Consider the following 27,815-nt stretch of genomic DNA (forward strand, 5'->3'; position numbering starts at 1 on the left):
GGGATTTTGGGAGCATGATACTATTTTTATGATGTGTAGGGAGCAGAACATCACTCACCTGCTTGCCTCCAGATGGAATTCTTTGGGAGGAGCGGGCACTCCATTAGCCCTGTGACCAGGCATGATGTGATTGGGTGTGATTTGGGTGGTGACATATTTTTTATCAAAATAAGCACCTGTGGCTGCTGCCTTGGAAACAAAGCAGTACACGTTCCTGTACTTTGTTCTGTGGACTTCCATTTTCATTTTGCATGAATAAGACTGCAAAGAAAGATTTTTCCTCACTTAAGGAATTTTTTATCCAGCAAACACTCATCACCTTGGCTCCAGTGTGCAGTACTGTGCAGGCTGGCCAGTGCTGCCACAGGGCACAGGGGAAGGCTTGGCATTGGTGGCCTGCAGGCAAGCCCTACTTTCTTGTGCTATCTCAGATAGCAAGATACGTTACACAAACATGCAGTGGTGTCTGAAATGGCTGATTTGGAATTGGTAGTTGCTTTGTGTTATTTGTTCTTAACATACTGAGAGAAACTAAACATCATGCGTCTTTTTTTTGCAAGTAAACAAGATTGCATCAAAGATACATTGATTCTATCATCAGTTTCTTGTCCTGGCAGAATCTGAAAGATCTTGAGTGTAGGCTAGCTGCTCTAAGCAACAGAGAGAACACTAGTGGAAATTAATTTAAATTTCTGTTTACAGCCCTCATCTAAAGGTACATAAACTTCAAAGGCAAATACCCTCTACGTCAAATGTAAAGTTGAATCTTAATTTGCTGGATGAGCCACTGTCTGAAAATACATAAAGCACTTCCTCTTTGGAATGATACACAAAGCGCTTCTGTGCTTTGAAATGGTTCATAGCAGATGAAGAATAAAAGGGTCATTAATTGATTCTTCAAATAAAACATCACAAGTGTAACTAAGAGACCCAGCTGGAAAATCAAATGGAGTAAATTTTCAGAGAAGTTTGTGCTTCAGAAGAAAAAAGTCTTCTCGCAGAATTTCAAATCAGCTTGATGATTAAGCAGCAAGTCATATTAAACCATGTTTACATTAACAAACCTCTGTAACCATATTCATACTAGGGCAAGGCATAGTACACAAAGGGTTTGTTAGATTATAATTAGTTTAGATTACTTTCCATTATGTATCCGTAAAGGCAGCCCGTGGGTTGGCTCATGTCTCAAGTTACCCTGTTGTTCCTGCCAGTACATCAGGAGCTCTGGGTAAGCTATCTGTATGACAATATCTAAAAAGACCTGCCCAGCAGTATTAAGTTGTGACCCCTGCACTTTTATGGCAAATCAACCTAGACACGCCACCACCCATTCTAATTATCAAACTTTAAACTGGAAACAGGACAAAAGTGATATAAAGAAAGCAAGATTGTATTTCATAACAGTCTTTGGGCTCCTTGCAAGATTACACTTTGAAAGTCACTGCATTAAACCCTACTTTCCATAGTGAATCAGTACCTCTGGAGAAAGACCTGTGACATCAGAAACTGGTATTCACTTATTCATTTGCAGTCTTCAAGCCAAGTTGTTTGTTAGTCCTATCTGCAGTACATTTTACAGGCTTATTCTCAGGTGATCCATTTTTACAACAAAGAAATACTATATGTTTGTAGTTTTATTTAATTAATTTACTTGTAAAGATGAAGAAGTCACATTGACATTTCTGAAGATTTTTGTGTTGTTATATAATGTTTTGATTCATTTTTATCTGATGTCATTTAGCACAGTAGTATTGACACACCTACTGCATCTCAAAGAGTAATCTTCACGACACTTAAATGACATTTTTCCATTTTCTTGGGTAATGAATAATTTAAAACGTGAGCCTGGAAAGAATCTATGCTCATATTTAAATATCTGCAAAATTCACTTTTTCATTTTGAAAGCTCTACAGTAATGCAAAATGTTTCACTTACTACACTTCCTTCTTTTTTCTCAAAAGAACTTATGCTCTGCAGATTGTAAAAATGCTCTATAACTTAATCCATAGTTCAATCAACAATTTAATGTAAAGATACATAACTTTGCAAGGCCAGCTGGTGGTTTCACTGTCAAAAATTAAGGAGGAAATCATTAGAAAAACTATGCTTAATCCAAGCCTATCTGTAATATTAAAAGGGGAGTTATGTATCTATATATATTACTCTGCATGTAAGTACAGATAGTGGGGTTCAGAGTAGCCTACATTTTAGAATTCTGCGACATCATTTCTGCATTTATTGTGTTTTATGATTTCTGAAGTTAGATTATTTTGTCTCAGATTGAGAACAGGAAAAGCTCATTTAAGGCTGAAAATTGAGAGAGCAATTAAGGTCCAACGCTCCCTCTGTACTCGGCACTGGTGAGACCACACCTCGAATACTGTGTTCAGTTCTGGACCCCTCACCACAAGAAGGATGTTGAGGCTCTTTAGCGTGTCCAGAGAAGAGCAACAAAGCTGGTGAAGGGGCTGGAGAACAAGTCTTATGAGGAGCGGCTGAGAGAGCTGGGGTTGTTTAGCCTGGAGAAGAAGAGGCTAGGGGGAAACCTTATTACTCTCTACAACTACCTAAAAGGAGGTTGTGGAGAGGAGGGAGCTGGGCTGTTCTCCCAAGTGACAGGGGACAGGACAAGAGGGAATGGCCTGAAGCTCCGCCAGGGGAGGTTCAGGTTGGAAATCAGAAAAAAATTCTTCACAGAAAGAGTCATTGAGCACTGGAACAGGCTGCCCAGGGAGGTGGTCGAGTCGCCTTCCCTGGAGGTGTTTAAGGAACGGGTAGATGAAGTGCTTAGGGACATGGTTTAGGGATTGTTAGGAATGGTTGGACTCGATGATCCAGTGGGTCCTTTCCAACCTGGTGATTCTGTGGTTCTGTGATACAACTGAGAGATATAGCAAGCATATAAATTAAAAAGAGCTAGCGAGAGGAAAGAAGGCATCCAAAGAAGAAGCATTCTATAATGCCAAAGAAGAATTCCAAATTCAAAGAAGAATGCCAAAGAAGGCATTCTATATTGCCAGAGGATGTGGTCAGATAAGCCAAGAAGCAAGACTTGTGAAGGTCATTCCAGCTTGGAGTTGTGGAGACAAATGTCTGAACCTAGGGAAGAAAAAGGCGCACACAGAGGCTGACTGCAGACAAAAGAAAGAGGGAGCAAAGAAGAAATAGTCCAGGACATACAAAAAAATAGGGTGGTACAAACTCTGTACCTCATACAAGTTGTTGGAAAGACAAGGCAACCTCATTAAATCTTGTCTGGAACTGCATTTTTGTGGCCTCGTGTTAGGTTGGAGATTATTTAGCAAAGTGGGCTGATATTGGTAACGTTTTTCCCAGCATTGCTGTTAAATATTTAATTCTTACCTTGATATACAGTAACTAACTTTGTTACCAGGCAAGGCTTTAAGATAGAACCTAGTGAATCTCCAAGTAATGTGGCAGACAAGGGTATACGTCTTGAGAACAGCAGTGGTTAACAGGGTAAAGTAACTTCCTCTGAATATGCCTTTTTCCTAGCATGAGTTGTAGAATTCAAGGGCAATAGAGCATATTCTTTACAATCAGTTATAAAGATAAGGCTTAGAACACTCCTGTCTAAATACTTCAGCAAAGATCAGCACCTCATTGCAGTTTCCTGTACTTGACTAGTGCACTGAGAACTGCATGTAGAAATGGTTAATGACCATTTTTTATGTGGCAACAATTGATTATGATATCTGAATAAAAAAATATCCACCCTCTGTATCTGGCCTTCCTGAAAATTGTGGTTTTCTAGGTAATGCAATATTCTGCAAATCAGCTGGGCCAAATGAATCAGGTATTTTGTGTCTGCTTAAACCTACTGGAGTGGTGCTACACAGATATATACTAAATGCAGATGTCAATTAACAGTTTTACATTACTTGTTAAAAACAGACCAAGTTCTGGTTTTTTTGAGGAAGTCAAACAACAAAAGGTAGGTTTTACTATGAACATCTAACAGTTCTTATCATCTATACAAATGTAGCAACTAATAAAAAAAAAAAAAACCCAGCAACACGATCTATTACTGATATTGTATAGCAAATACAGTGGTCAAAATTTATAACTCTGAGTGTTAATCCTAGTGGATTTTCCTTATAGTTTTATAAAAACACCACAGGAACTTTAGTAATAGCAAATAGTCATAAGGTGAGGTTTATCTCTCATCTGAAAAAGGTGAGTCAGTCTGCTTTTATACAAAGTTAATGTTTAAATTGTTCACTTCCTAACCAGTTCATCAACAATATAAGTTGCTTTGCAGCTACGGGCTAGGTACACAAATAGGAACTGCAAGCCAAAGTGTTTCCTAAGGTACTTAGAGCATTTTGGCATTACTGATATTGACAGTCCTGTACCTTGTTAGCTACTTGCTGCGATATGAACCTAAAACTCTCAGGGCCCTAAATGTTAGCTGATAAAATCCCATAGGTACTTCTATTTATCTTACTGGGCACACACTTCCTGAGGGGAGAATCAGCTTGCCCAGCATAAGACCAGGGCATTTGTGATAAAATACCTGACTGAATGTAGTTTTTGTCCCAAACTGGTTTCCTGAACTTCAGACCATCTTGGAAATCCAAGCAAGCTTGTAGTTCTTAAGGCCATCAATCCTGTAGATTATTTAGATGGTTTCAAAGATGCTCAGAAATAACAGAATACTATCTGAAAGCATCTAATGAACCCACCTGGGATTTTTTTATTAGGATCACTGTATTTAATTCGAAACATCTTGAAAGAATAATTCCAGACTGTTGTTAGAAATTCTCTTTGCAGTTAGAATAATATGTCTTTAATTGACACTTACAGGCCTGGGTTAGAACTTCGATACATTTCTAAATCTGATTTCTTGTTGTCTTTAAAGTGTATGTTTTTCATGATTTTGTAATGAAGACTATTTTTGTGCAGCACACAGAGTGATAATTTAAAAGCAGAAAAGATGAGAAGAGTTAGAAAGTAGTGAGTTAGAATTCTGAAAAAAAATCCAGACTGATTTCTTTTAGCTGACAATGTTATGTAAAGATATCTGAATCAAAAATTGAAGGCTTGAAAATCTGTATGCAAAGCTTATTCTGAATTTCAGTAAACCCAACTTAACCTCCCAGAATTGTGCAAGCATTGGGAAACATTTTGAACAAACAGCCTATAATGAGAGTATATTTTTAATTAAAACATAGCACTGGTCTTACTTCAGGCTAATTAAGGAATGATTTGCTCAGCGGTGTAAATTTTCACAATAAAGCATTTCACTTATGTTCCAGTCCACTGTGAGAGTGAAACTTTAAACTATCATAGTTATGGTACAAAACCTGTGGATCTTTTAACAGAAAAGTTAACTTTTGCTAGAAGGTTGTAACATCTTGTTGTACATTAATTTTCTGTCATCTTTTAAAAGAAGCAGTACAGCTTCTATTGTATTTATTACTTCTTATGAATGGCATCAAGAATGGCTTCTCCTGAATTAACAAAAAACTTGGAGGTTCGTAATTTGGTTACTTCGAGGATAGTTCAGTTTCTCTACTTAAAAGTGACCATGGTTAAAATCAGAATCAGCTGAATTATTATTTTACCCTGAGCTATCTTTTAAAGTAAAGTAATAGTAAAGTAATAAACCCTTTTTACTTATTAAGTTTAGGTTTGAGGGAAAAACTTTGTGTGAACTTTGACTAGGTTGCAGAAAAAAGGTATCTTATATCTCCAAAGGATGTAAAAAAATGCATGTATTGACTGTAATTAGGGTGTTTATGTCTGTTCCTACTCCAGATTGTATTACAAGTGACTTATATATATGTCTCTTCCAAGTGGAACAATAGCTATGGGAGTACTCACGTCTATATAACTAATATTTGAAAAGTATAATACATGTGGAATGTATAAAGACTACATTTCCTCAATATAGTTTTCTCTGTATCGCAGAGTTGCATTGCTAATTGCCTAAAAGCATTTTCAGTACAGAATTACTGTTACAGATTATAGCTTGGTAGGTTAATCCATTTGTACTTTTGCAATTTTAAAGTTTTAATGAACTTTATAAATGTGAATACTCTGAAAATACTGTTTGGTAGTAAAGAAATCTGTTTCTTACATTACAGGCCAGCAAAACTTTGCATTTTATCCAGAACATTAAAACATCTCTGGCTAATTTTTTGAACGTTTCCTTTTCCATTTAGTCATAAAATATCAGTGAAATCATCCTTTAATTAGGGTTATAACTTAGAATTTCCCATAGTGATAAAAACCTTGGAGGGATGTGGGAATGAAACAAGACAAACACTCCAGCAAATCAGAATTTAAAATGCTAAAAAAAGCAAATGTTGCTTGTGTTTAAAATTTACGTATCTTTCTGTTAAGGACGAAGAGATGATTTTGACAGGAGGCTTGAAATCTCTCCTTCCCCACGTACTAAGAAGAATAATTCGATGCAACAGGCTCAGTATTAGTAATACTTCCGGAATGGCGAAGGGTAAGTAAACTTAACAGCTATAAGTACAAAAGTGACTCCATTTTAGATTGATTGCTGTGTTTTCTTTTTTTGTTTATAAAGGAATGTAGGAATATAAAAAACACTGAAGTAAACGAGAAGAATATGTTGACTTAAGTTCTTAAGTCACCTGAGTGCTTTTGAAATCACATTATAAGCACCTATCACCAAGTTCTTAAATCATAAAGCTACATCAGAGAAAATGTATCTTGCTAGCTGTGTGAAGTATATAGACTCTGTTTTCAAAGTTTGTGTGCATCCATCAGGTCATAGTTTTGTCAGTGAGAAATTATAGATACAGAAAATATTTGAAAAATCTTTAACCAAATCTGGCTTATCTTTGAAATGTTGTTATCTCATTTGTAGGATGACAGTCTATATTCTTCACAGAGACCTTGCTTTGCCTAGTGCATAGGATACAGTTTCGGGAAGAATGAGAGACATAGAGTTACAGAAGTGGTTTTCTCTTTAATTTTTTTGCAGAAGTTGGAAATTACTGACTCAGCAAGACTGGGAATTATAAGGGAGAGGGAAAGAATAGCTTTCATACTCAGATAAAGTAAATACACACTGGAAAATTGGCTTCTGTCTTGCCTCTCATAGGTAGACTTTTGCAAAAGCAAAGAAATCTGTGACATTGTTCTGAACAATTTTAAAATGTAACTTAACTGAAAATACTGTGGCAAGCAGCTGAACAACAAAGCTGTGTGTAACAGCATTACAGTAACGTAAGAATGTTAAGGGTCATTTTATAGAAACATAGTGAGTCTGGAAATTGTGGCTACCTTTTCCATCAGTACATAAGCTGAAAAATACTAATGGAAAACATGTTATAATGTTAATAATTTGCCTCTGTATTTGTAAGTACACATACATGCTTCAGTGATTTTAAATGTATTAATTTCAGCATTTGAACAGTGTTGTTTACATACAAAATAAGTTCAAATTTCTAGCCATGAGCATCGAGCTCTGTTATGCAAAGACTAAAAAACTAAGGTAATTGGAATTTCTCAGGAGCCTTAGAGTTGTGTGACGTCGTTGGGTGATGTATTACTAAAATAGTTCTTTCTTACTGTCATTCCCCAAAGAAATTAAAAGCTCTCTAAACTTCTCTGAACTTCTCTGAATTGGGATATAAGTGCATTGAATTAATGCATGGGTTGATCAGCATGTCTGGCTTTCCTAATATTGCTAGGGAATATATTCGTAATGATGGATACATAAAACAAGTATATACGTAAACTGATATGGAAAGGGAAAAAAGTCTTTTCATCTATAAAGAAAGTAAGGATAGTTATCAAGAGGAGCAATAAACTTGTCAAAGAGTTATAACAAAGCTTCCTGAGTTTACAGAATACCTCAAAGTTGCCTATAGGTTCAGTCTTTCAGCTGTGACTAGAATTTTAAATTCAGTGTTGTCTGAATTGAATCCACTGACTAAAAACATTATTTGTGAATATCACCAGCAAACTAGAAAGCACTTGTGGGTTTCACATGGATGGCAGGGAATGAAGCTGAGGGGTAACTGAAAGTAGTATTTTATTCAGTGGTAAATTTAGTATGTTTGTTTAACAAGAATGTATTTCTGTATTTAGCAAGAAACTATTTCTGTATTTAGTAACATTTGCTAGTAATAAAATGAATTTTTGTGTGGAGTACTCCCAAAGGAGCAGTCTATGGGAACATTAAGTATGCAAATACATACTTTAGCTCAGCCTTTGCTTTGCATTTTTCCATTAGGGACAGAATTTTGTCTTTTGGTTTCCTTATTAGCTTTGGTCAAGAGTAAGATTTTTTAAATTTTCTGCTGCCTTTTAAGGTAGATCATTGGTTTCAACATGATTGCCTCTTGGATGACAGACTAATGCAGTATTTAAGAAAGTGAGAGCATCTATGCAGCCCCAAAATGGCATTGGTATTAACTACTACAGTTCAGAAAAAAATATTTGCTAAATATATGATTGTGAGTTTTCTTCATTAATATTCATAGCAAAAGTGTTAATGTCTTTAGAAGCTATTGCATGGTAGCAGTCAAGAACTTTTAAAATCAAAAACTGGTTTCAAGTGAAGGAAGTATAGCAGTTCTATTAATTTTGCTTTTAAAAATTAAGAATAGTAGAAATGAGTGTGATTCAGTGTGATAGGCAAGAGTCTATTCCTGAGCTGTAATTTTATCTGTTAAATTGCAGCCCACAGTAGAATTCCATGGCCAACAAACTCTAAAGAATGGACTACTTAATGTCAAAATACCAGGACTTTACTGTTGGACTGGCCATGGGTTGTAACTCAGTATCAAATGAAAAAAAATGCTGAAAATGTGGAATGCAATAGCCTTTCTTTGGCTCTGTGCTAACATTTGTGGAAATAAAGCATTTTCCTGTAGAATACTGATTTCCCAGGTTAGGTAATAAATTATGTTTATAAATAAATTCAGAGAATTGTTTATTAATGTGATTGTGTTTGTCTTCGTATACTAGTACTACTCGGATCTCTGAATATTTTAGCTGTTAGCAACTTCACCATACGAAGTACATATAATTATGATTTTAAAAAGATTTCAAAAAGTTGCTGAATTTAACTACAGAATTCTGAATGAAAGATTTCCTTCAGGTAGTTTTTATGGGCCATCTAAGGGAATGTGTATAGAAAAGTTATTGTTCAACAAACACAACCTGAATGAGTCGTTCCTACCTTCCACAATTTCAGGCTATAAACAGGCCAATGTCGTGATTTTGCACAAGTCCCTGGCTGATGACTTTGAGAAGTTTTGCCATGCAAATGATGGACCCCTGCCGCTGCTGTACAGAAGTAAACCGGGTGATTGGAAATGTCCTTCTCTGAGTAGCGATTCTGATATCAGGTAACCACAGACCAACTCTGCTTCTCAAAGTTCTGCAGTGAATGCTGGTGGTGATTAGGAAGGTTTCAGTATTACAAGTATTACAAGTATTTCTCTAATGCAAGAGTAAATTTTTGTGTAATTTCTAAATAATTTGCAGTCTGAGCCAGCAGAATTAAATAATGGAGTTTTTACCTTTGTTTTATTTAGTAGTAATGCAGGCATGGAGACTGCACAGTATTGGTAGGGTCTCTGAAACTTAAGAGAGGTACTCCTGTAATAAACACTAAGAGCAAGACTTAGAATAGTTCCCTAATTATTGAAGCCCTAAGACAGGATACATGTAAGAGACATTTACCTATGCAACCTAAAAAAACTCTAACATGTTTCCATTTACTGCTTGTTTTTCATGCAGAATAAGGTGTTCTGGGGTTTTTGCATGCATTTGTTTCATTGTTACTCAAAAAGAGAAAGGAACAGGTAAACTAGACTGTAGCTTGTGGTTTGATAGAAGGTTAAAGGTGAATTCAAACAATTCATCTTGTTTTCAAAAAAATATAACTTCTTATTTCACTAGAAACTGACTGCCTACAGTACAGATATATGAGCATGGAGCTTGTACTGGATCCCTGGAAAAACCTAAAGGAGTATTCTGAACAACTTAAGGACATGGTGACATTTTATTTAGGCTGCAGCTTTTCTTTTGAAAAAGCACTCCAAAATGCTGGCATTTCTGTAAGAAATGTTGAGCAGAAATGTAATGTAAGCATGTATAAGGTAAGTATACACACACACATAGCCTGTGTTGCAACTAGGTCTTTGAGTTTTGTTGATATTCTCATGGTATTTTCCCTACCTGCATAGTAACTTCATGTGCTTGTGCCAAATGCGTAAAAATACAGGGTAAAATATGCCCAGCATCAGTTCAGTGCTTCTGTCAGCTTCCTCCAAGGCCAATACTCGATTGTGGTCATGAAGTTTTTCCATGTGTGCTGTGGCAACCATCTCATTTGGCTTTTATTCTGATTTGCCTTCTCTTTTTCAACTGATGACCCACACACTGTTCTGACCGCGCCTTTATACATATCCTGCTCTCTGTACCACCCTGCCTTGCAACAGGAATATTCCTTTTATAAGACATGAGAGCAGCAGTTTCTTCTGCATGTAACCACCACATTTTGGATTTTTTTCTGTGATAGCAGAGCCTTTCATGGCAATCTGCTATGAACCCAGGCCATAAGATATTCCCAGAAACTGGAAGCATCTACCATAGCACTGAAAGTTGTAACTGTGCTCAGAAAGTTTATAGCGCAGATTTTACTGTCAGCAGAAGTTCTAGAATAATTCTGGCTCCAGTAAAATAGACACATTAATATTAAGCATCTGCATGCCTTCTCATATAGTTCATGTGCTGTTCTACTACACAAAGGTGATTGTTGTTTTCAGTGATGTCTTTTCAAAAACCTTTTTGCCATACTCCTGGTCAAAATGAAGATGTAGTTGCAGTTCATACAGGAATCCTTCTACCATGCTTAAAGAAAAAAATACAACTATATATCTACTTATATACTACTATATATCTACTTATAAGATTTCAGAATTAGACAAATTTCATAGTTTATAGCGTATCAGTACTCGAAGATCTGCAGTGTATTTCTTCAATGACAGGCACAATGATTTTTATTATAAAGATTGTTAATGAACATTTTCTATATGGCTCTAAGCTGTCTACTTATCTTGTTTATGTTCAGGTGTCAGCTTAGATATCAGACACTTCATCCCCCAAAAAGCTGAGCTGACTTATTTCTGAATAGAGAAGGTGCTTCAGCACCCCTGTCAATGCGGATGATGAATTCCATGGAACCTTTCTAGAGGCACAAAAGTTTCTGTATGTGTGGAACTGGCATGCTGCTCTTGTAGAAGCAGGTATTGCTAGCAGTAGGAGTTCCTGACCTCTGCATGGTACAGAGTACTGTAGCTCCCGTGAATTCAAATACAGAGGGTAGATTAGAACCAAATAGTTTTGTTGCTGTAATGCTTTTTGTTAGCTTTTCTCCTTTCCCCCCTTCCTATTTATAGGAAGCACACCATTGTTTTCTGACAATATTCAGAATACAGTGAGGTCACCACACTTTATGCTGCATGTACTGAGGCAAGATATGCATAATGTTGAATATTACAGCAATAGATATGAAGAAGCTCAAGGATGGAATGTTTCATTCCTGCACTGCTGGATCCTAAAAAAAAGAATAATTTATGGGAATGTAAGATTTTTTTTTTTTAAAGAATTTAAAATGTTCTTATACAGCCTTTCTAAACTCAAGTACAGCGCAAAGTATAGTCTTATTTCTTGTAATACTTTAGAAGTATTATTTAATATTCCTGCTAACGCCTTGGTTTCTTTTAAACTGCCAGACAGCTGTACCTTGCTACAGCGTTTCTACCTTTCGCTGCAACTTAGTAGTCACAATGAGACCTATTCCTGAAAGCAAGCTGGAAGCAGCAGTGCTAGCAACATCTGAATTAAAAGAAGCTCATGGAGCACCCATTCACATAGGTGATCCTGGTCAGTGCTTTTCATGTTTTGCTCTGCATACACTTCACTGTATATGAAAATGGAGGAAGGAACCATGGGAAGTGGTAGGGCTGAAATACCTCCACCAGTAAATTTATTGGTTTAATCCTTCCCAATGGAATAAAACCTGACCAGGGAAAGGAAAAATAAAGGGAAAATAAAGTAGGTTTTGAGTGAGCTGAACATGGATATTTCTTGGATGAAAGATAGCTGTCTGATGTAAATTGTTATATAGCAGGGGTGGTTTTGGTAAAAAGTGTAATCAGATTTTTTCTAAAATGCCTGCAGTTTCATTTATATGTGAATACTTTCTTGCTGTCAGAGGTTCCATTGACAGGGTAGCAATGATTGACAGCATGAGGAGAAGTATGTGTGGATGCATTTTGTGTCTTAGCAAATGACTGTGAAAGTAAATACTACATTATTTTTAAAAATACTGAAATAGGATACATTGAGCACAGTACTTAAGACAGAAGAAACAGAAATATGACAAGAATACATTTTTATTGAAAAATGCAGTTCAAACAAGCATAGACCTTCTTTTCAAGGGAAAACTGAAAAAAATAATGATAGAACAGGAGGCTGCTTGGAAAAAAAAAACCAAATCACCTATAAGATGAAGGCCGATCACAATAATGAAAAGTTCTCTTCTGCTGACAGATATTTGTCAGTCAGTAGATTCATGGGCTGCATACACAGGAGCATGTTGCGGAGCATAGATGTCATTGGTAAGAGCACAGCCCAGCAAAACATTTGGTCTGAGAGCTTAAATCTGAGGAACTAGCAATAAGTCAGTTCTCCAAGTAAAGCAATAAGGTGATTGGGTAAGTAATGGCCTCCACTATTTATTTATTTATTTTTAACACAAAAGAGTAAATTATTATATATGCAGATTATATTAATTCCAGAGAAGGCAGTGGTATATTAAAGTGTCTGAAGAATTTAAAAGCAAGAGAAGAGAGCAAGCACTTAGAATGACCCAGAATGTTACAAGTAGGTGTTAGAATAAAGCAAAAGACAATTAGTGAAAGATGGGTAAGGGTGAGATGTAGTTATCTACACACCAGAGAGGTAAAAGAGCAGTTGTTCATTTCTCTAGCTAAAGGACGTAGGAAGCTAAGCAGTAGAAAAACCATTCTAGAAAGAATTCATTTGTGTGTGCAGTAATTTATTCTTGTTTGCCAGTGTATTGAAGTATGATTCTCCTGTCGATAGAAAAGAATTTACAATATCTTGGAAACTCAGCATACAGGTCTAGCATTTGTTTTGTTGCAGAAATAAAGTGAACACAATTTTTACCAATGTAATCAAAGGCAAAAAGGGAACAAAAGTCAGCTCAGGTTCTGGGGACATGCAACCTAAAGGTCAATTAAATGTGCCACTTCAGTGGGACTTGCTATTGTTGCAGTTGTAGCTTAGTGTCATTGGGTGATGTTTGCTGTCTTCCTTCGCCCACCCCAACTTTGAAGCAGCACTGCTTAATTGAAATCTCTCATGGTTTCAGTTTTGATCAATTCTAGGTCTACTGGGAATACAAGATCTTTCCAGATCAGACTATGGAGATCCAGTTCACCTTCATCCTGGTGATATTCCAGTGTTTTGGGCCTGTGGAGTAACGGGAGTAGAAGCAGTCATCAACTGCAGTATGTACTAGATTTGGAGACTCTTGTTAAGTTATCCTTCAATCTCTCTTTCTCTCTTTTTTTTTTTGTAATTAAAAACATGAACTGTGTGAGTTGGCAGATTAGCAGGCTTGATTTTAGGTAAGCTAAAACACCCACCCTAACCAACAACAAAAAAGCCTTTAGCAAGGACTATTTAGCACTGTGAAACACAGGTCCTACGAAGGTTCTTATGGAAATTCCATCACTTCTGTTTGAGTATCTTGAAGGCAGAAATCTAAAGCTCTAGCAGCAGCAAAAGATCTTTTTTTTTTTTAAGCATTGTTTAAAAACTAGACTTTAAAAGGAAGAAGCTTAAAAAAGAATCCTTTAAAATATTATTTTGTATTAGACTGCAGTAAAACAATAACAAATGTAAAAAAAGAAAAAAAAAGAAAGAAAAAGCAATCAGAAATGTTTCCAAAATGTTGCCATGAGCTAGGAAATTGATTGACCTGGAAAAGAATTTTGAGTTAAGTTTTGTTCTAAAATGAAGTAAATGTGACACGCTGTATATAAATGAAGCTTTGTCCTGGCACAGTGCTGTCCTACGCTTTATCCATTCATTTGTGATAGACATAGAAATGTAACTGAACCATAGTGACAGTGTTAGATACTGCTCTAAATCATTAGCATGGAATGAAATGTTTTAGCTCTTACTGAAACAGATGCTTAATAATGACTAGGAAAAACTTTTTCACTGAATGGGTTATTATCAAGCACTGGAACAGGCAGCTCAGGGAGGTGGTTGAGTCACCGTCCCTGGAGGTATTTAAAAGACAGGTAGATGAAGTGCTTAGGGATACGGTTTAGTAGTAGACAGGTACTGTTGGACTTGATGGTCTCAAAGGTCTTTTCCAACCTAGGGATTTTATGATTCTATGGGCAGTATAACTGGGAGAGCCTTGGAAGGTTGTCTGCTTCATCCTTCTCTGCTTGCAGGATCTGCTATTTTCTTGTGGTGCCTTACAGATAGATATTTATCTAAATTGCTGTCAACACATGTAAATATGCTTAGCGGTAAGAGCAGAGACTTCTTTTTCTTTCTTACATAGAACCCTTTTTCTCCAGTCCGAAATCAAAAGTGAAAATCCTGCTCTTTCCTATGTTCTTTAGCATTTTACTAATCTTCCTCATGCATCCTTGTTGCAGGGAAAGGAGAGAAAAAAATCATCAACCTTTCTATGATCTGTTGCCTAAAGCAGCTGCCGATCTTTCCTTTGCCTGGAAATGTCTTTTACTTTTGTTGTAATTAATGCATTCCAGGAATTATTTGGCAGTCTGTATCTTTATGTGCTCCTTTTTCATCTAGGCAGTTTAAATGCTGCCTTTCCATCAGTACCCATACTTTAGATGAATCTGCTAGCTTTCTACAAAAAATATTGTCTACTGATGTATTTTGGTCAGGTATATTAAACCTCAACAACCGTGTTCCCCAGCTGCTTTTAAATTACTAGCCATAGATTCCCAGCAGGTCTAGCACAGACCAAACGTGTACTTGTTAAAGAAACCTCTCCTTCCTTTTCACCATTCTAACAAAGTAAGGTTGTGATTTATCCAACAACATACCAATTATGCCAAATCAGGTACAATCTAGACCAAGAGTTCTGGAATTCATATTCATATTCAACAAATATTTTCAGCTTAGGAAGCTACTATGCTCTCAGGTCTAAATAAATTTACTATTCACCAGGACTTTAGATGCTACACCAGTTTCCTTTGCTAAGGCTCACTAGTCGCTGTTTGTCATTATTCCTTGCCAGTTCGTCAGTCTTCTAGCTAGGATGGCAAAGTAGTGCACAGAGACGCTGTTCCCCGTTTTCTTAATCTGATAAAGAAATACTACTCCTAGTCAATAAGAATGTTCAAAGATACAAGAGAGACACTATAGCTTCCAACAGCCCTCTAGAACCCAGACAATTAATTTATTCTTACAGAAATATTACCACCACCACACTGTGCAAACTTAAGCATTGACTTGTTCTTATGCCAATGTACTTGTTTCTTCATGCACGTCAAACCCAATTTTCAGACTTGCAAATCCCTGACAAATTTTCTTGATGTTCAATTCCTAAGTTGCCTCAAGTTTATACCAAAGAGGATATTGTAGGAAAAGTGAGAACATTTTTCAGATATGTGTGCATACATTTCTTTCTTTCTCTTGTTTTTATGATATGTGTCATCAGGCAAGGACTGTATGTTGTTAAATTAAATAGTGAATTTTTGTGATTTTATAATTCTGGTATTTTAATATATTGCAATAACGACATGTTTAATTGAAGGTTTTTCACCAATTTTAGGAGCTCCATTATCTTTTACTCATTCTCCTGGCTGCATGTTTATTACTGATGTAAAGAATAACAATGTCACAGTCAGATCCTCAAGAGAAGTCCCACAAGTCTACTGCATTTCTCAAGATCCTCTGCATTATAGTATTGTGTCAGCAGAAGCAGCCCGAAAGATAAAGACTCTAGAGACTCTAATTGGAATAGATCCAGGTAAAACCAAAACCTCTCTTCATTTAGTGGATTTGTTGTGAGGTAGATGCGATGTATAATGATTTTTTTAGATATTTGTAAAGTTCAAGAACACAGTAAGACTCTAAAGGCAATTTTAAGATTTTAAAATTCTTGTGGAATAAAATGAGTTAATATAACTAGGTCTTACATTTTCTGTTACCGTAAGTAATATCAGAGACTGGGCCAAAAACCATTCAACCTTATGGGTATGGAATACCTGATCTTGATGACTGTATACTCTCACAGGACACAGAAACATCAATGTTCACAAAAGACTAGAGTCCACAGGGAAATAAGAAAGGTTACTGAATAGAGCTGAAATTGGTATGTGAAGTACAGGGTAACCTCATCCTGCTGTTAACAGCTACACAGGTGTTCATATGCTCATGGCTCCCGTGCTCATACCAGAGAGTAGTTTGCACCTGCTTTTCAAAACATCCCTCTCTGATGGGTGGAATTACATCAAGCTCTGCTGCTGTGTTCATCACTGAGGTGCTGCGTGGTGGACCAAAGTGACAAGATCACCCCAGAAAGATTTAGAGGTAGGGCTGCACATGTGTGCAAGGAAGATGAGGGTGAAATAAAGGCAAAATTAATAGTGCAGCCATTCCTAAAATACAAACTGAATTAGTTCCCTCTGTCTGCTCTAAATTCTGATCTCAGTTTCCCATAAATTTTCTGAAATCCTCTGTAGGAAGTAGTAGAAAAACAGTTTATGCCCAGCTCTTCCATCTCTGGGTTTGGGCTGTTTGTGGTATGTTTGGGTCTATTATTTTATTCACAAGGCCTCTCCTTTTCCCATTCTTTAGATTTCAGCTTGGTGGCAATGCCATGCACTGCAGAATACAAGACTTAAAGGAGTTAGCTCATTTATTGCTAAAGAAGAGTACGCTACTTTATCTCGGTCAATATACTTCCCTTCTCCGAAACTAATATTCCTTGCTTATGTTGTTGCATTTTGTTCAGAACTTTTTTCTGTGTCTACTATGTATGTATGGCTTGTATGTAACATAAGAGGAGGCTAGAAACCCATAGTGAGGACTTACTTCTTGCTACCAGCCTGTGAATATCAGCACGTCATGCTGGTACTCGAAAGGACTGCACTGTGAACTTGTGTGTCCAAGTGACAAGGGAAGGGAGGAGGGGGTTGGAAGTGTTTGAACAGTGAAAGACATACACAGATACCAAAGCCTCTTTAGGGACTAACCCATGAGAAGAGACATCTGTTAACATTCACCTATTCTCAAGGCCCAAATAACGTGGCTCTTACTACATGAGGTGTTACAGATCTTTTAGCAGTCCACCTTGAAACCACTGTATTATAAAGTCATCTGGTAACTTACAGTGTTTCTAAACCCTCAATTCTGTGGTTAATCACTTCTTTAAGTACAATTTATTTGGGAATTGGCTCTTGCCAAAGGGGATAGAGTCAAATAGAGACAAAGGACTAGCTTACTCATCTGAAGTCTGCATTAAAACTTCTGTAGGATCTGGGATGCCAGAGTTGCAATCCAGCCTCAGCAGCTGGATGTGGTCTAGCATGATTTTCACCACAAATCAGAGGAAAGCAGAGGGATGAAGGAAGGGAAACAACATACAATAAGATCTCAGAAAAAGAAAGGCTGTTTGTACTAATATCTAGGAATGCTGGGTATAGTAATTTTCAAAATCTAGTTAACTGAAATTCTTAACTTGGAAGCACAGGTCATTATCTTCATTACTCATATCCTACACCTTCCTAGATTTCCTTAGGAAATTACCCCAATTCCTGCCTTGACCAGAAGTTTTCCTTTCTGCCCCTCCTCTTTTTTTTTTTTTTTTTAACCCATTTTATGTCACTCAAGTATGCAGGTTCACCCACGCAGAAACCTCAATAGGAGAATGATATATTGAAGTGCACTGCTCTCTTTAAAAACACTTTTATAGGAGACCGGGGTATAATTCATCTGTGCCGCCAGGACGAGCTGCTGAAAGCTTGCTTGTCCATCTCCCATGCTCGGTCAGTGCTGATAACAACTGGATTTCCTACCCACTTCACTTATGAGCCACCGGAAGAGAATGATGGGCCCCCAGGAGCCCTTGCTATTGCAGCTATATTGCAGGCCTTGGAGAAAGAGGTTTCCATAGTAACCGATCAGAGAGCGATGAATCTGAATAAAAAGATTATTGAAGAGGCTGTTCAACTAGGTAAGACACATGTTTTTTCAGTTTTATTGTGCCAATTTGGGCCGAGGTTTGCTCGAGTTAATCTCACTGTCACTTAGTACAGGATTTCTTTTCCCAGAGAATGAATCAGAGTTCACCCCCTGATCAGTTTGGCTACAATGACATTTTGTTAAACCCAGCTGGCATCCACTTAAATTCTTATGTGTCCGAGTATGATTCTAGATTAGCCAATTGTGTTGAATTCTGGATGTCTGTTCTTAGTCTCGTAAACTGGTTTTCTCTCTCCCAGTTGTCATTTACTAGCAGTAACATCAAGAGAGTTTAGCTTAAAATAAGGATGTAGGGAGCTTATGAGAAACAGTGTAAACATATTGAGTCCTTACTATTCTAACCATTCTGCTTGCTTTGTTTAAAAAAAAAAAAAAAAAAAAAGTTACTCAAATGTACATAAAAAAAAAGAACCACACAGTATCTGAACTGCATTTTGTTTTCCTGCAGGAATCCTGAAGAAACCCGTCCCTCTATTGAGTTATAAAAGGCAAAATGCTGATTCAGCTTTAATGTTTTTGTGTGAGAATGGGAATCCTGGGAGACCTAGGTAAGTTGCATTCAGTTCTGAGAGTGGGTCCCACCTCTACTGTGTAAAGTTATAATAAAAATAATGATCATGTTCTAAGAAGATGTAATGGCTACAAGCAAATTCTTAAGACTTAGCATGAACAGAACAAACTGTGAAGCCAAACACTGGTATTGGAACACACAGAATACAGAACTCCACGTTATTCTGCAGTTATGCATTTCTGGAGTACAAAAAAGAGAAATAATAGTGTGTATATCAATAGCACTTTTCTGTTAAAAATTTGTAAAAGTTTTTCAGCTGTTATTCCACAGATATATCTATATAGTTACGCTCACAAGATATATTCTTTTACCAGTTTTTAAATCAGTGAGAGGATCAGAAAGGTGAAGTATTATGTCAGTGAAAGAGCTAGGAAAAGGGTTGTGGAATGTGTTTGCTTTCTAGAGTTTTAGCTGAGGTCTGACAGCTGAGGAATCTGATTTGATTTAATAAAATGTGATGTGTTTGTAATAGTGTGAGAGTGATCATCCTATTATCTTTACGTAGCCACAGCTATAGATGTATGCATGCACTTTGCTAAGTAGTTGTTTGCGTATTTCATTACTTAGCAGGCAGCATACATTTCCTTTAAGTAGGCACCCGTTGCTCATTGTTATTGATCTTTCCTTGTAAAGCATTTTAATATAGTTGCCTTCAATTTGTTCTCTTTTATTAAAGACTTTTCACTGATATTTACTTCATCAACTTATTCAATTCCCATTTCTTTTCACAGGTTAGGGTATGCTATAACTGTATGCCATAATAGTATGCATGATACTGTCTTCATTTTTTAATGTATTATTTTTAATACATGATTTATAGCTATGTATAATGTAATTACAGCCAGTTTCTGTTTCAATTTATCCCACAGTCCCAAAAAGCTAAAGCAAGTGTTTCTTTAAAGTAGACAAATAACCTGCTTGAGGTGTCTGGATTCACTGTAGGTATGCACTCCCAAAAACATTAAGTAATTCAGCAGAATTAGTAACCTCTTGACAGTAAAATTGCAGAAACAGAAGTAAAATAACAGTTCGAACCCATAGTGGCAGAACTGACTACTGAAATTCTGATTAAAACATAGGACACCTGCAGTACATCTGTCCACTTTCATAACTAACAAAACAGCTACAGACTTGAAAAATCCCCCACATCTAAAGACCAAAAAAATCCCTAACTAGCAGCAAACGAACATTTGCCAAGGAACATACTTTAAGCAGAAACTATATTTACACTAAAAAGGATTTAGATAAATTTGCCACTTTTTTTGTTTTTTGGAAACACTTCTGGAGACTAACATCTTACAAGATAGTATGTATTTTACTATGAAACAGAGTGAGGCCAGATGGCCAACACAAAGGATTACTGGTTACAAGAATTTCAGGAACTTCTCCACTTCTTGGAGGCAGATGTAGCTTGAGGGAATTGCACTAACGCTATAAAGAAACTAGACTAACCTTTGAAAATAAACAATAGAGAAGTGCATTCAGAAATAACAAAACAGTATCCAAATTTTACCTTGAATCCCAAAGGGTCAGAAGATAGAACGAATGGCAACAGGAGAAGCAGCCAACAGAAAAGTTTGTTATGTGAGAACCACAGCTTTGACTCAACTCCTCTCCTCTTTGTTTTCACTTGTCCCTAACCAGATTTGATCACCTGATAGCAATAGAGCGTGCTGGGATGGCTGCTGATGGCAATTATTACAATGCCAGGAAAGTTAACATTAAACATCTTGTGGATCCTATAGATGAACTATTCTTAGCTGCACAAACCATTCCAGCAGTCAAAACAACGGGTATGTGTGACTTTGTGTTGTATTCTCAGAAGCAAAAGATGCGCAAAACAGGAACCTTTACTGGAAGTGAAGGGGAGCAGGAGGCAGGTGCTGAATAACTGCCTGTGAGCTACAGCTGTTTGTCGTGGTTGAATTTAGAGACCATTTCTGGAGAAAAATTAGAGGTTTCTGTTAAAGAGTTCTCACAGCCAAAAAATAGAGTTGATTTCAAAATTGTTTGAAGACCAAAAGTGCAAGGCCAGTTGGTGGTATTATACTATACATCAGTGTGCATACATCACTTCTCTAAGTGTACTTTTTGACACTGACTTTATTCTGTGTTTTATATGTGAAAGGCAGCATAGAAAGCAAATGACTAATGGATGGAAACATTACACATGAAAATATTATTTTGTTACACTTCTTGTTAGACAGCAATACTGGATAGAGTCTTAGTCTTCATTGCTTTTTAGCAGTACTTTCTCTTGAGCAAGGATAGCATATTTACATTTTTATAATAGTGCCTTCTCTAACAAATTTATGTATACAATAATAATCCTTAAAGAGTTACATTGTCCTTCCTGCCAAAACTACATTAGCATTGACTAATATGTCTAATAAGAGTGCTATTGTCAACACAGTGCTCCTCTCTTTTGTTAGTAGTCCTTTTTATCCTGAAAACTGGCTTTTATCTGGTTTTGAAAGAATATGCCATAGATCAAGGATTCCCAGGTATATATAAAGTGTTGCACAACAAATGTCCTTATACAATCAAATGCTTTTTGTTACACTGTGTAGCTCAAAATGCAGTTAGGAGATATATAATCTCAATAAATATTAGAAACAAATCAGAAATTGGTCTCCATGCCAGGCTCAATTCATTCACATTGGAACATGTCTGCTGCTCTGGCTTTTTTTCTCCTTATAGTGCTGTGGACTCACTCCTAAGTATTGCCAAAAGCACCAGAACTTTGACTTCTCAGTAGTCATGTTTTTCAAGTGTTGCCACAGAATGTAAAGAGCTCCTGCAAAGATAATGTGTAGTCTGATTTCACTGTATTAGAATCACTTAAAGGCTGTACAGCAGAAGAGTTCACCAGCATTTTTTGTATTTTCTTGAAACTTGTAATACATTTTACAATTGATTTGGTGGAGTTTGGAGCATTCTGCTCAGTGGGAACTTGAATCTGTTCCACAGAATTTAGTTTGTTTTAAACCTTCTTTGAATATTCAAATATACTATGAAATATCATTAATTAAAAATAACAAGGGCTTGTGAATAAGAAGAAAAACAGTTATCCAGATTCACTGTGTCCCATTGCTGTGAATTTTCTCTAGAGATATGTGTGCATAGAATGTTATTTAACAAGCCATAGGCTTCAAAAAACAATGAAGTTGTCTGCCCTAAACTCCCATGGAATATGAGTGCATGGATATTCTATGCTGGAGAACTAAATGAGTATCTATAGACCAACAATGTAATTTTTTCTTACATTGTCTGTTACCTATTTAACATTTCTTATTTTTTTCATCACACTAACTTTTTGTGTCCGATTTTTAATTTGATTACAATTCCTTGGGATAGTGGTTGGCTTTTTCAATCTATTTCTGCAAAGTCTAGCTTATCAGGGCACGAATCTAGGCTGTGGCCTTAGTATCTTGTCTCATAGTACTGATGATAATATGTCGTAGAATAATTTTTCCTGGTGAGGCTATCTTTGACTTTCTTCATGGTCAGTAGGAAGCTGGAGGCATATGTCTAATTCCAAAATGAAATGCAACTATTGCACAAGCATCCATTAGGGTGGAATACTCGGATAAATTTATAGACTAGATAAGGATATTAGAAAGAAAAAGTTTTCAGTCTTACAGAAGTCTTCATGTAGTGTACTTGGGGTCAGAAAGTGTGTTAGTCGGTGAAGAGGGGAAATACTAGAACTTTTGTTACATGCTGGTTAATTGCTGTCAAGTTTTGCATTTAAAACGTGACCTGTGCTTAAAAAAAATGGAATCTGAACACAGACAAATGACAGACTGTGCCTACAGTTGTATGGGTACCAGTATGGTAAAAATTCATGGAATAACAGCAGCCTTCAGGAATACATACATATATACATATATAAAAAAAAAAAGACATGAAAGGCTGAGGTTGAAAGGATTCGCTTTCCACAAAAGATTGAAATAAAAGAATAAGAGACGTTACCGAAATGACATGCTGTTTTTTTCAGCTGTCATTTAATTGACGTAGAGTTATGCTATTTATATAGGAACTGATGAAATATTCTCAAAGCAAAGCATGAAAAAATGTGATGTTTTCTGCATTTTTCATGATTGTAGTTTCAGAACCCAATATAGGTGGTGAAAACTTATGTGGAAGATCCAATGTAACTATTTTTCCTCTGCTAGGAAAGCATTCAGGCCTTTAGGAGAAGAGGATTCATCTTGTCTGTTTTCAGACATCTGTATTTGAGATGTCTGCCTTGGGTTGAGAGGAAATGGGTGTCTGAACGGTCAGTTTCTCCGCTAACTTTAAAAGAAGTCTAGCAGACTAGCTCGTGTGTAATTACTCTGAATTTTGTCAGGTGAATCTCACTCTGGAACTCTACAGTAAAATCTACAGTCCTCTGCTGATGTTTACAGAAGAAGAAAAGAGATGGTAAAGGAAAATTCTTGGTGTGGTGTTCTTTTCCTTCCAATGTAACACTGATGGGATCCATCCACAACAGTAGAGCTACCAACTGCATGACCATCCTAGTGACAGGGCTTAATACAAAGAGTAGGAGATACAAAGCAAGGCTGATAAAAAAAATCCAACCCTGAGCAATTGGATTAGTATCTTTCAGTTAAATAAACTATTGATGATCTTAAAAGAAGAAGAATTCATTTTAGCCTTTTTAAAGAATATTAAGAGCAAAATTTTGGATTTTTAATATAAGAAAAATTAAAACATTGTGCAGATTTTTACAAAATAGTAGTAAACACAGTAATTATATATGATGATAGAGGCACCATGTCTCTGTCATTACATATTTGAAAAGCATTACCAACAAACAGATTTTAGAATGCACCATTAAATCATAACACCAAAATAAATATGAACAGATTATTAAAGCTGATAAAGGAAAAGATTAGCTGCTCCATAGCAAATGCTTTGATGTAAGCCCTTGACTATATAGACTTAAGGAGTTAAATAAGGAATTGGTGCTGAGAAATAACTTTCAATTTCACTAAAAGGAGAAATCTGCTACTGTGAGATATTTATGCAGTTACTCAAAGTGTTAAATTTATCAGTTTTCAGGGCTTGAAGTGTAAGTTATAACTACTGAAATTTCTGTACTGTAACACATGCGATGCATTAGAGCACAGTCACATTTTAAATTCAAATACGATACATTGCAGTGAGGACTTGGGGCTCTTCACTGTTCTGTTTCACAGATATTAGCTACGATGTTTCTATAAAATCTTCAAACTTGAGAAGATGCCGTTTAGACGGCAAAGAAATGGAAGAAATGTTAATGTACATTTAAATAGATGGATTTTTGGGGAGAAGGGAAGGTGGGAGTGGATTGTACATCAGTAAGAGACTAAAAGTACCATCCAGCTTTGATGTAAGTTGCTGGTTTATGTGTTATCCTCACTTCCAGATCTCTGAGTGACATCTAACAATTTCATGTCCCAAACATAGGGTTGCCCAGAATTTTCCTGAAGTGACAGAAATCCCATTGATTTTACTGAAATCACTGAGACAAATCCATAGTGTTTCTACTTGACCAACAAAAATCAAGGCCCCATATCCTGAGTGCATGAACACTTAAAAAAAGACTTGCTTTTTTTTAATACGTTACTTGAAAAACTGAAAACCATGATAGAATACACAGTTGGGCTTTTTGTGACACAGTGTGGTACAGTAATAATGACCTGCATAAAACAAACTGCCAGTGCAGTAAGTCCTATTTCTGACAAAGTAGAATGTATAGATTTGTTTATCTTTCTGCAAGAATTGCTACTTTTAGTTGTTTGGTTTTTTTTTTTAATTAAAGCCTGCAATAAGCCAAATTTTTCTGTTTCTTTATTATAGAATTGTAGGCTAATTTCTCGGGTTCATTTTGGATTTATCTGTCTTCTTGCTCTGTGCTGATGTACTTATGATAATGCGTTGTATAGAATACTCATTTAAGGCCTTCCATAAGCAAAATTTACTATTTTTATTCTGTCTGCAGTTCATGAGCACTTCATAATTTTGATTGCTTTTGCCTGCACCGGTACAGCATCTATTGCATATATACACTTGCAGATTAGCACGTGATAGGTGATGTTTTCAGTTATTTCATTCACACTCTTATGTTTATAGACACTTTTGATTAGAAAGGATAAACTGTCTCGTATAGAGCTATGAAACTGTCATAGCAACTCTGGAGGAGACATTGGATGCTTTCTAAATGAATTGTTAGTTACATGCAGTGTTTGTACTCATATAGTCTTTTTCTCTTTTAATACAGGTGTTGGAGATGGAGGAAATGAATTAGGAATGGGGAAAGTAAAAGATGCTGTAAAGAAGCACATAAAAAATGGAGATGTTATAGCTTGTGATGTTGAAGCTGATTTTACTATTGTAGCTGGTAAGCAATATTTTTTTGAGGAGTGGGAGAGTTTTTGGTGTTTGAGAATAGAATTGATGAGAAAACATCTGTCTTTCCAAGGTCATCAATCATATTGCTCTTTCATAAAGAGATGATAAGTCCCTTCAACAGCCACTTGAGAACAGATGTACATTCTTGATGAACAACAAAAGTTGAACACTGTAGTTAAAATTCTCTTTCTACCCTAACACCTTAATCAGCACAAAATAAAATTTGCCATCAAAGAGACATGTTCCTCAAGGACCAATTTATGAACTGAATGGCCCGTATAGTACTTAGGTTCAGGTTTCTAACCCAAGTATCTAACATTTTGCGGTGTTCAAAAGTGTGTAGATGTGGCGCTTTGGAGCATGGTTTTAGTAGGCATGGTGGTGTTGGGCTGATGGTTGGACTGATAATCTGCTTCTTATGGCTATGTGTATATAGCATCTATGATGGCTGTTTTGGCAATTCTGATCATTTTTACTTTGAAAGCAACTGTCACACACAAAGCCTGCAAAGGGAGTAAGGTGGAGGTTTGGCCATGTGGAAAACTACATGCACTAAAATGACTTCCACACTTTCTGAAAATTTTGCTTTTCTTCGTTTCTGGAAAAGTTATCAGGCAGCAAGAGAGAACTTCTCGCAGCAAGTTCAAATCTAACCATCTCCACTGCAATCTTGCCAAAGAAGCTGTTAAACCAAGACCATGTGGACTGATTTGGTATCAGCATACAGAGAATTTATGGATATTAACTACATTAGATTGTCTTTTTGTATATGACAGTTACACCAAGGACACATCATCAAGACACATACAATTAATGTCACCATGGCTACATATCTTATAAAATAACAGAAATGTTTCATCAATGATCGTTTGTGACCAAAAAGGGATTCTCTGCAATATTACAGCAGTTCATTATAAAAAATCTGACACCAATGAAAATTTGCCTGGTTTAAGACACTTTATCAAAATTTCCTGCCTCTGTTTGGTTAAAAGCAAAAGACACCAGGTTGTAACACAGCTCCTTACAGTTCATGGGTTTCACAATAATCCAAGAGGAATTGTCTTATAGACCATGTCCATCTGAGTTTTTGCTTTGTTGGAAAGACAAACCACAAACTGAGCTAAATGGGAACTTTCAGGAATTCGGTCTGAAATACTACCAAAAACATTGTAGTGTGTTAAGCAATTGTGCCTTTCTGAAATAAATGTTCCAAATTCATATCAATATTTAATTCATATCCATGTTTTGTTTCACCATCACTACATGAGATTCAGTTATACATGCCTAATTAATGCCTTATGCAGGTTAGGTATCTTTACAATAACCATTGCTTTATTTTTTTTTACAGTTTGTTTTCACATTAACATTCTTTTGCAGGGGTCTCTAACTGGGGAGGCTATGCCATTGCTTGCGCTCTGTATATCCTCAGCACCTGTGAAATACATGACCGCTATCTGAGGAAAGCTATTGGGTTTCCACAGTTATCGAAGAAGATGGTCTGGCTATCAGCACTTCCATCAGTTGCCAAGGTAATTTCTGTAGGACCAGAGAATTGTGACTTACTTGTGACACACAATTGGCTACCAGCCACTAAATCCTGCCCAATCCTGTTCAATTGCTTACTTTCACACAGTCTTTTGGGAATTCCTGGTGAATGAGCTGCCCCACTGTAATTAGAATATTCTGCAAATGATTCAATACCAATTGAACATAAAAATCCTCAAAAATAAATGTATTCATGTGCTGCAACTTCAAGCACAAGACAGTGCTACAATTTTATGGGCAGTACAAGAAATCCTTGTATTGCAATACAGTGACTAAAATTGCCTGTTCACTTCCTTAGTATGGTGACTAAAATTGCCTGTTCACTTCCTTAGTATGGTTCATGATTTTATAAATCTCTGTTGCATCCTCCTTTAGATGTCTCTCTCCCAAAATCAAAAGTGACAGCTCTAATACAGAAGCCACTCCATACTTCTGATCTCTGCACTTCTGATCTTTCAACCTTTTCTAGTTATCTTAGCACCTTTCTATAATTAGCTTCAAATGTTTCTAAATTGAAGTCAGAGAAAGACGTGCAGATGAATAATGTGTTTTGACTAATGCTGCTCTGAACGGTGTGATATTCTGGGAATGCAAAGGTTTCACACTGAGAAAAGGTAAAATAACTGAGAGGGGTGAGAAATGACTGTGGTCTGTGCTCATCCTCTATTTTTCACTTGGCAGTGACTGAAAATATATATATGTATATCCAACAATCAAGTAAGGTTTGTTCCACCATATTTGTAACAACTTCAAACTTCGGGTTTTTTTGGCAGACTACTGTAGAGACTTGGACAAAGCCAGTAAGTTTGTGACCTCCAAGAATGCTAAGCAAAATGTAATCCATCTACCATAGGTACTGCCCACAACAGTGCAGTATTTCTTCTAAGAAAATAGTACGTTCTATGTGAAATTCCAACAAAGCTCCTCAAGTATTTTAGAGTAGTATTATATAGGTCTTTTAAAAATTCTTGCTACTTCAATTTTTTTA

The 27,815-nt window shown here is 36.4% G+C and overlaps 1 protein-coding gene and 1 long non-coding RNA gene across 2 annotated transcripts in view; one reads left to right on the top strand and one right to left on the bottom strand.

The window, feature by feature from the left end:
• Positions 1–20,516, bottom strand: part of LOC128852417 (uncharacterized) — a 34,127-nt gene extending 13,611 nt beyond the window's left edge. Inside the window, exon 1 of the long non-coding RNA XR_008450247.1 lies at positions 20,394–20,516. This is a non-coding gene — a long non-coding RNA (uncharacterized LOC128852417). The remainder of the gene's footprint in view (positions 1–20,393) is intronic.
• The window catches only part of DGLUCY (D-glutamate cyclase), a 29,145-nt gene continuing 6,754 nt past the window's right edge, over positions 5,425–27,815 (top strand). Inside the window, 14 exon segments of the mRNA XM_054069105.1 lie at positions 5,425–5,497; positions 6,370–6,481; positions 9,206–9,359; positions 9,917–9,936; positions 9,939–9,970; positions 9,972–10,115; positions 11,754–11,904; positions 13,434–13,556; positions 15,875–16,072; positions 18,020–18,280; positions 18,758–18,857; positions 20,525–20,673; positions 25,152–25,271; positions 26,660–26,811. Coding sequence (XP_053925080.1) covers positions 5,453–5,497; positions 6,370–6,481; positions 9,206–9,359; positions 9,917–9,936; positions 9,939–9,970; positions 9,972–10,115; positions 11,754–11,904; positions 13,434–13,556; positions 15,875–16,072; positions 18,020–18,280; positions 18,758–18,857; positions 20,525–20,673; positions 25,152–25,271; positions 26,660–26,811 — 1,761 coding nt within the window. The 5' untranslated portion in view covers positions 5,425–5,452.

This window comes from Cuculus canorus, chromosome 5, assembly GCF_017976375.1.
Source record: "Cuculus canorus isolate bCucCan1 chromosome 5, bCucCan1.pri, whole genome shotgun sequence".
In the NCBI taxonomy this organism is placed as follows: Eukaryota; Metazoa; Chordata; class Aves; order Cuculiformes; family Cuculidae; genus Cuculus; species Cuculus canorus.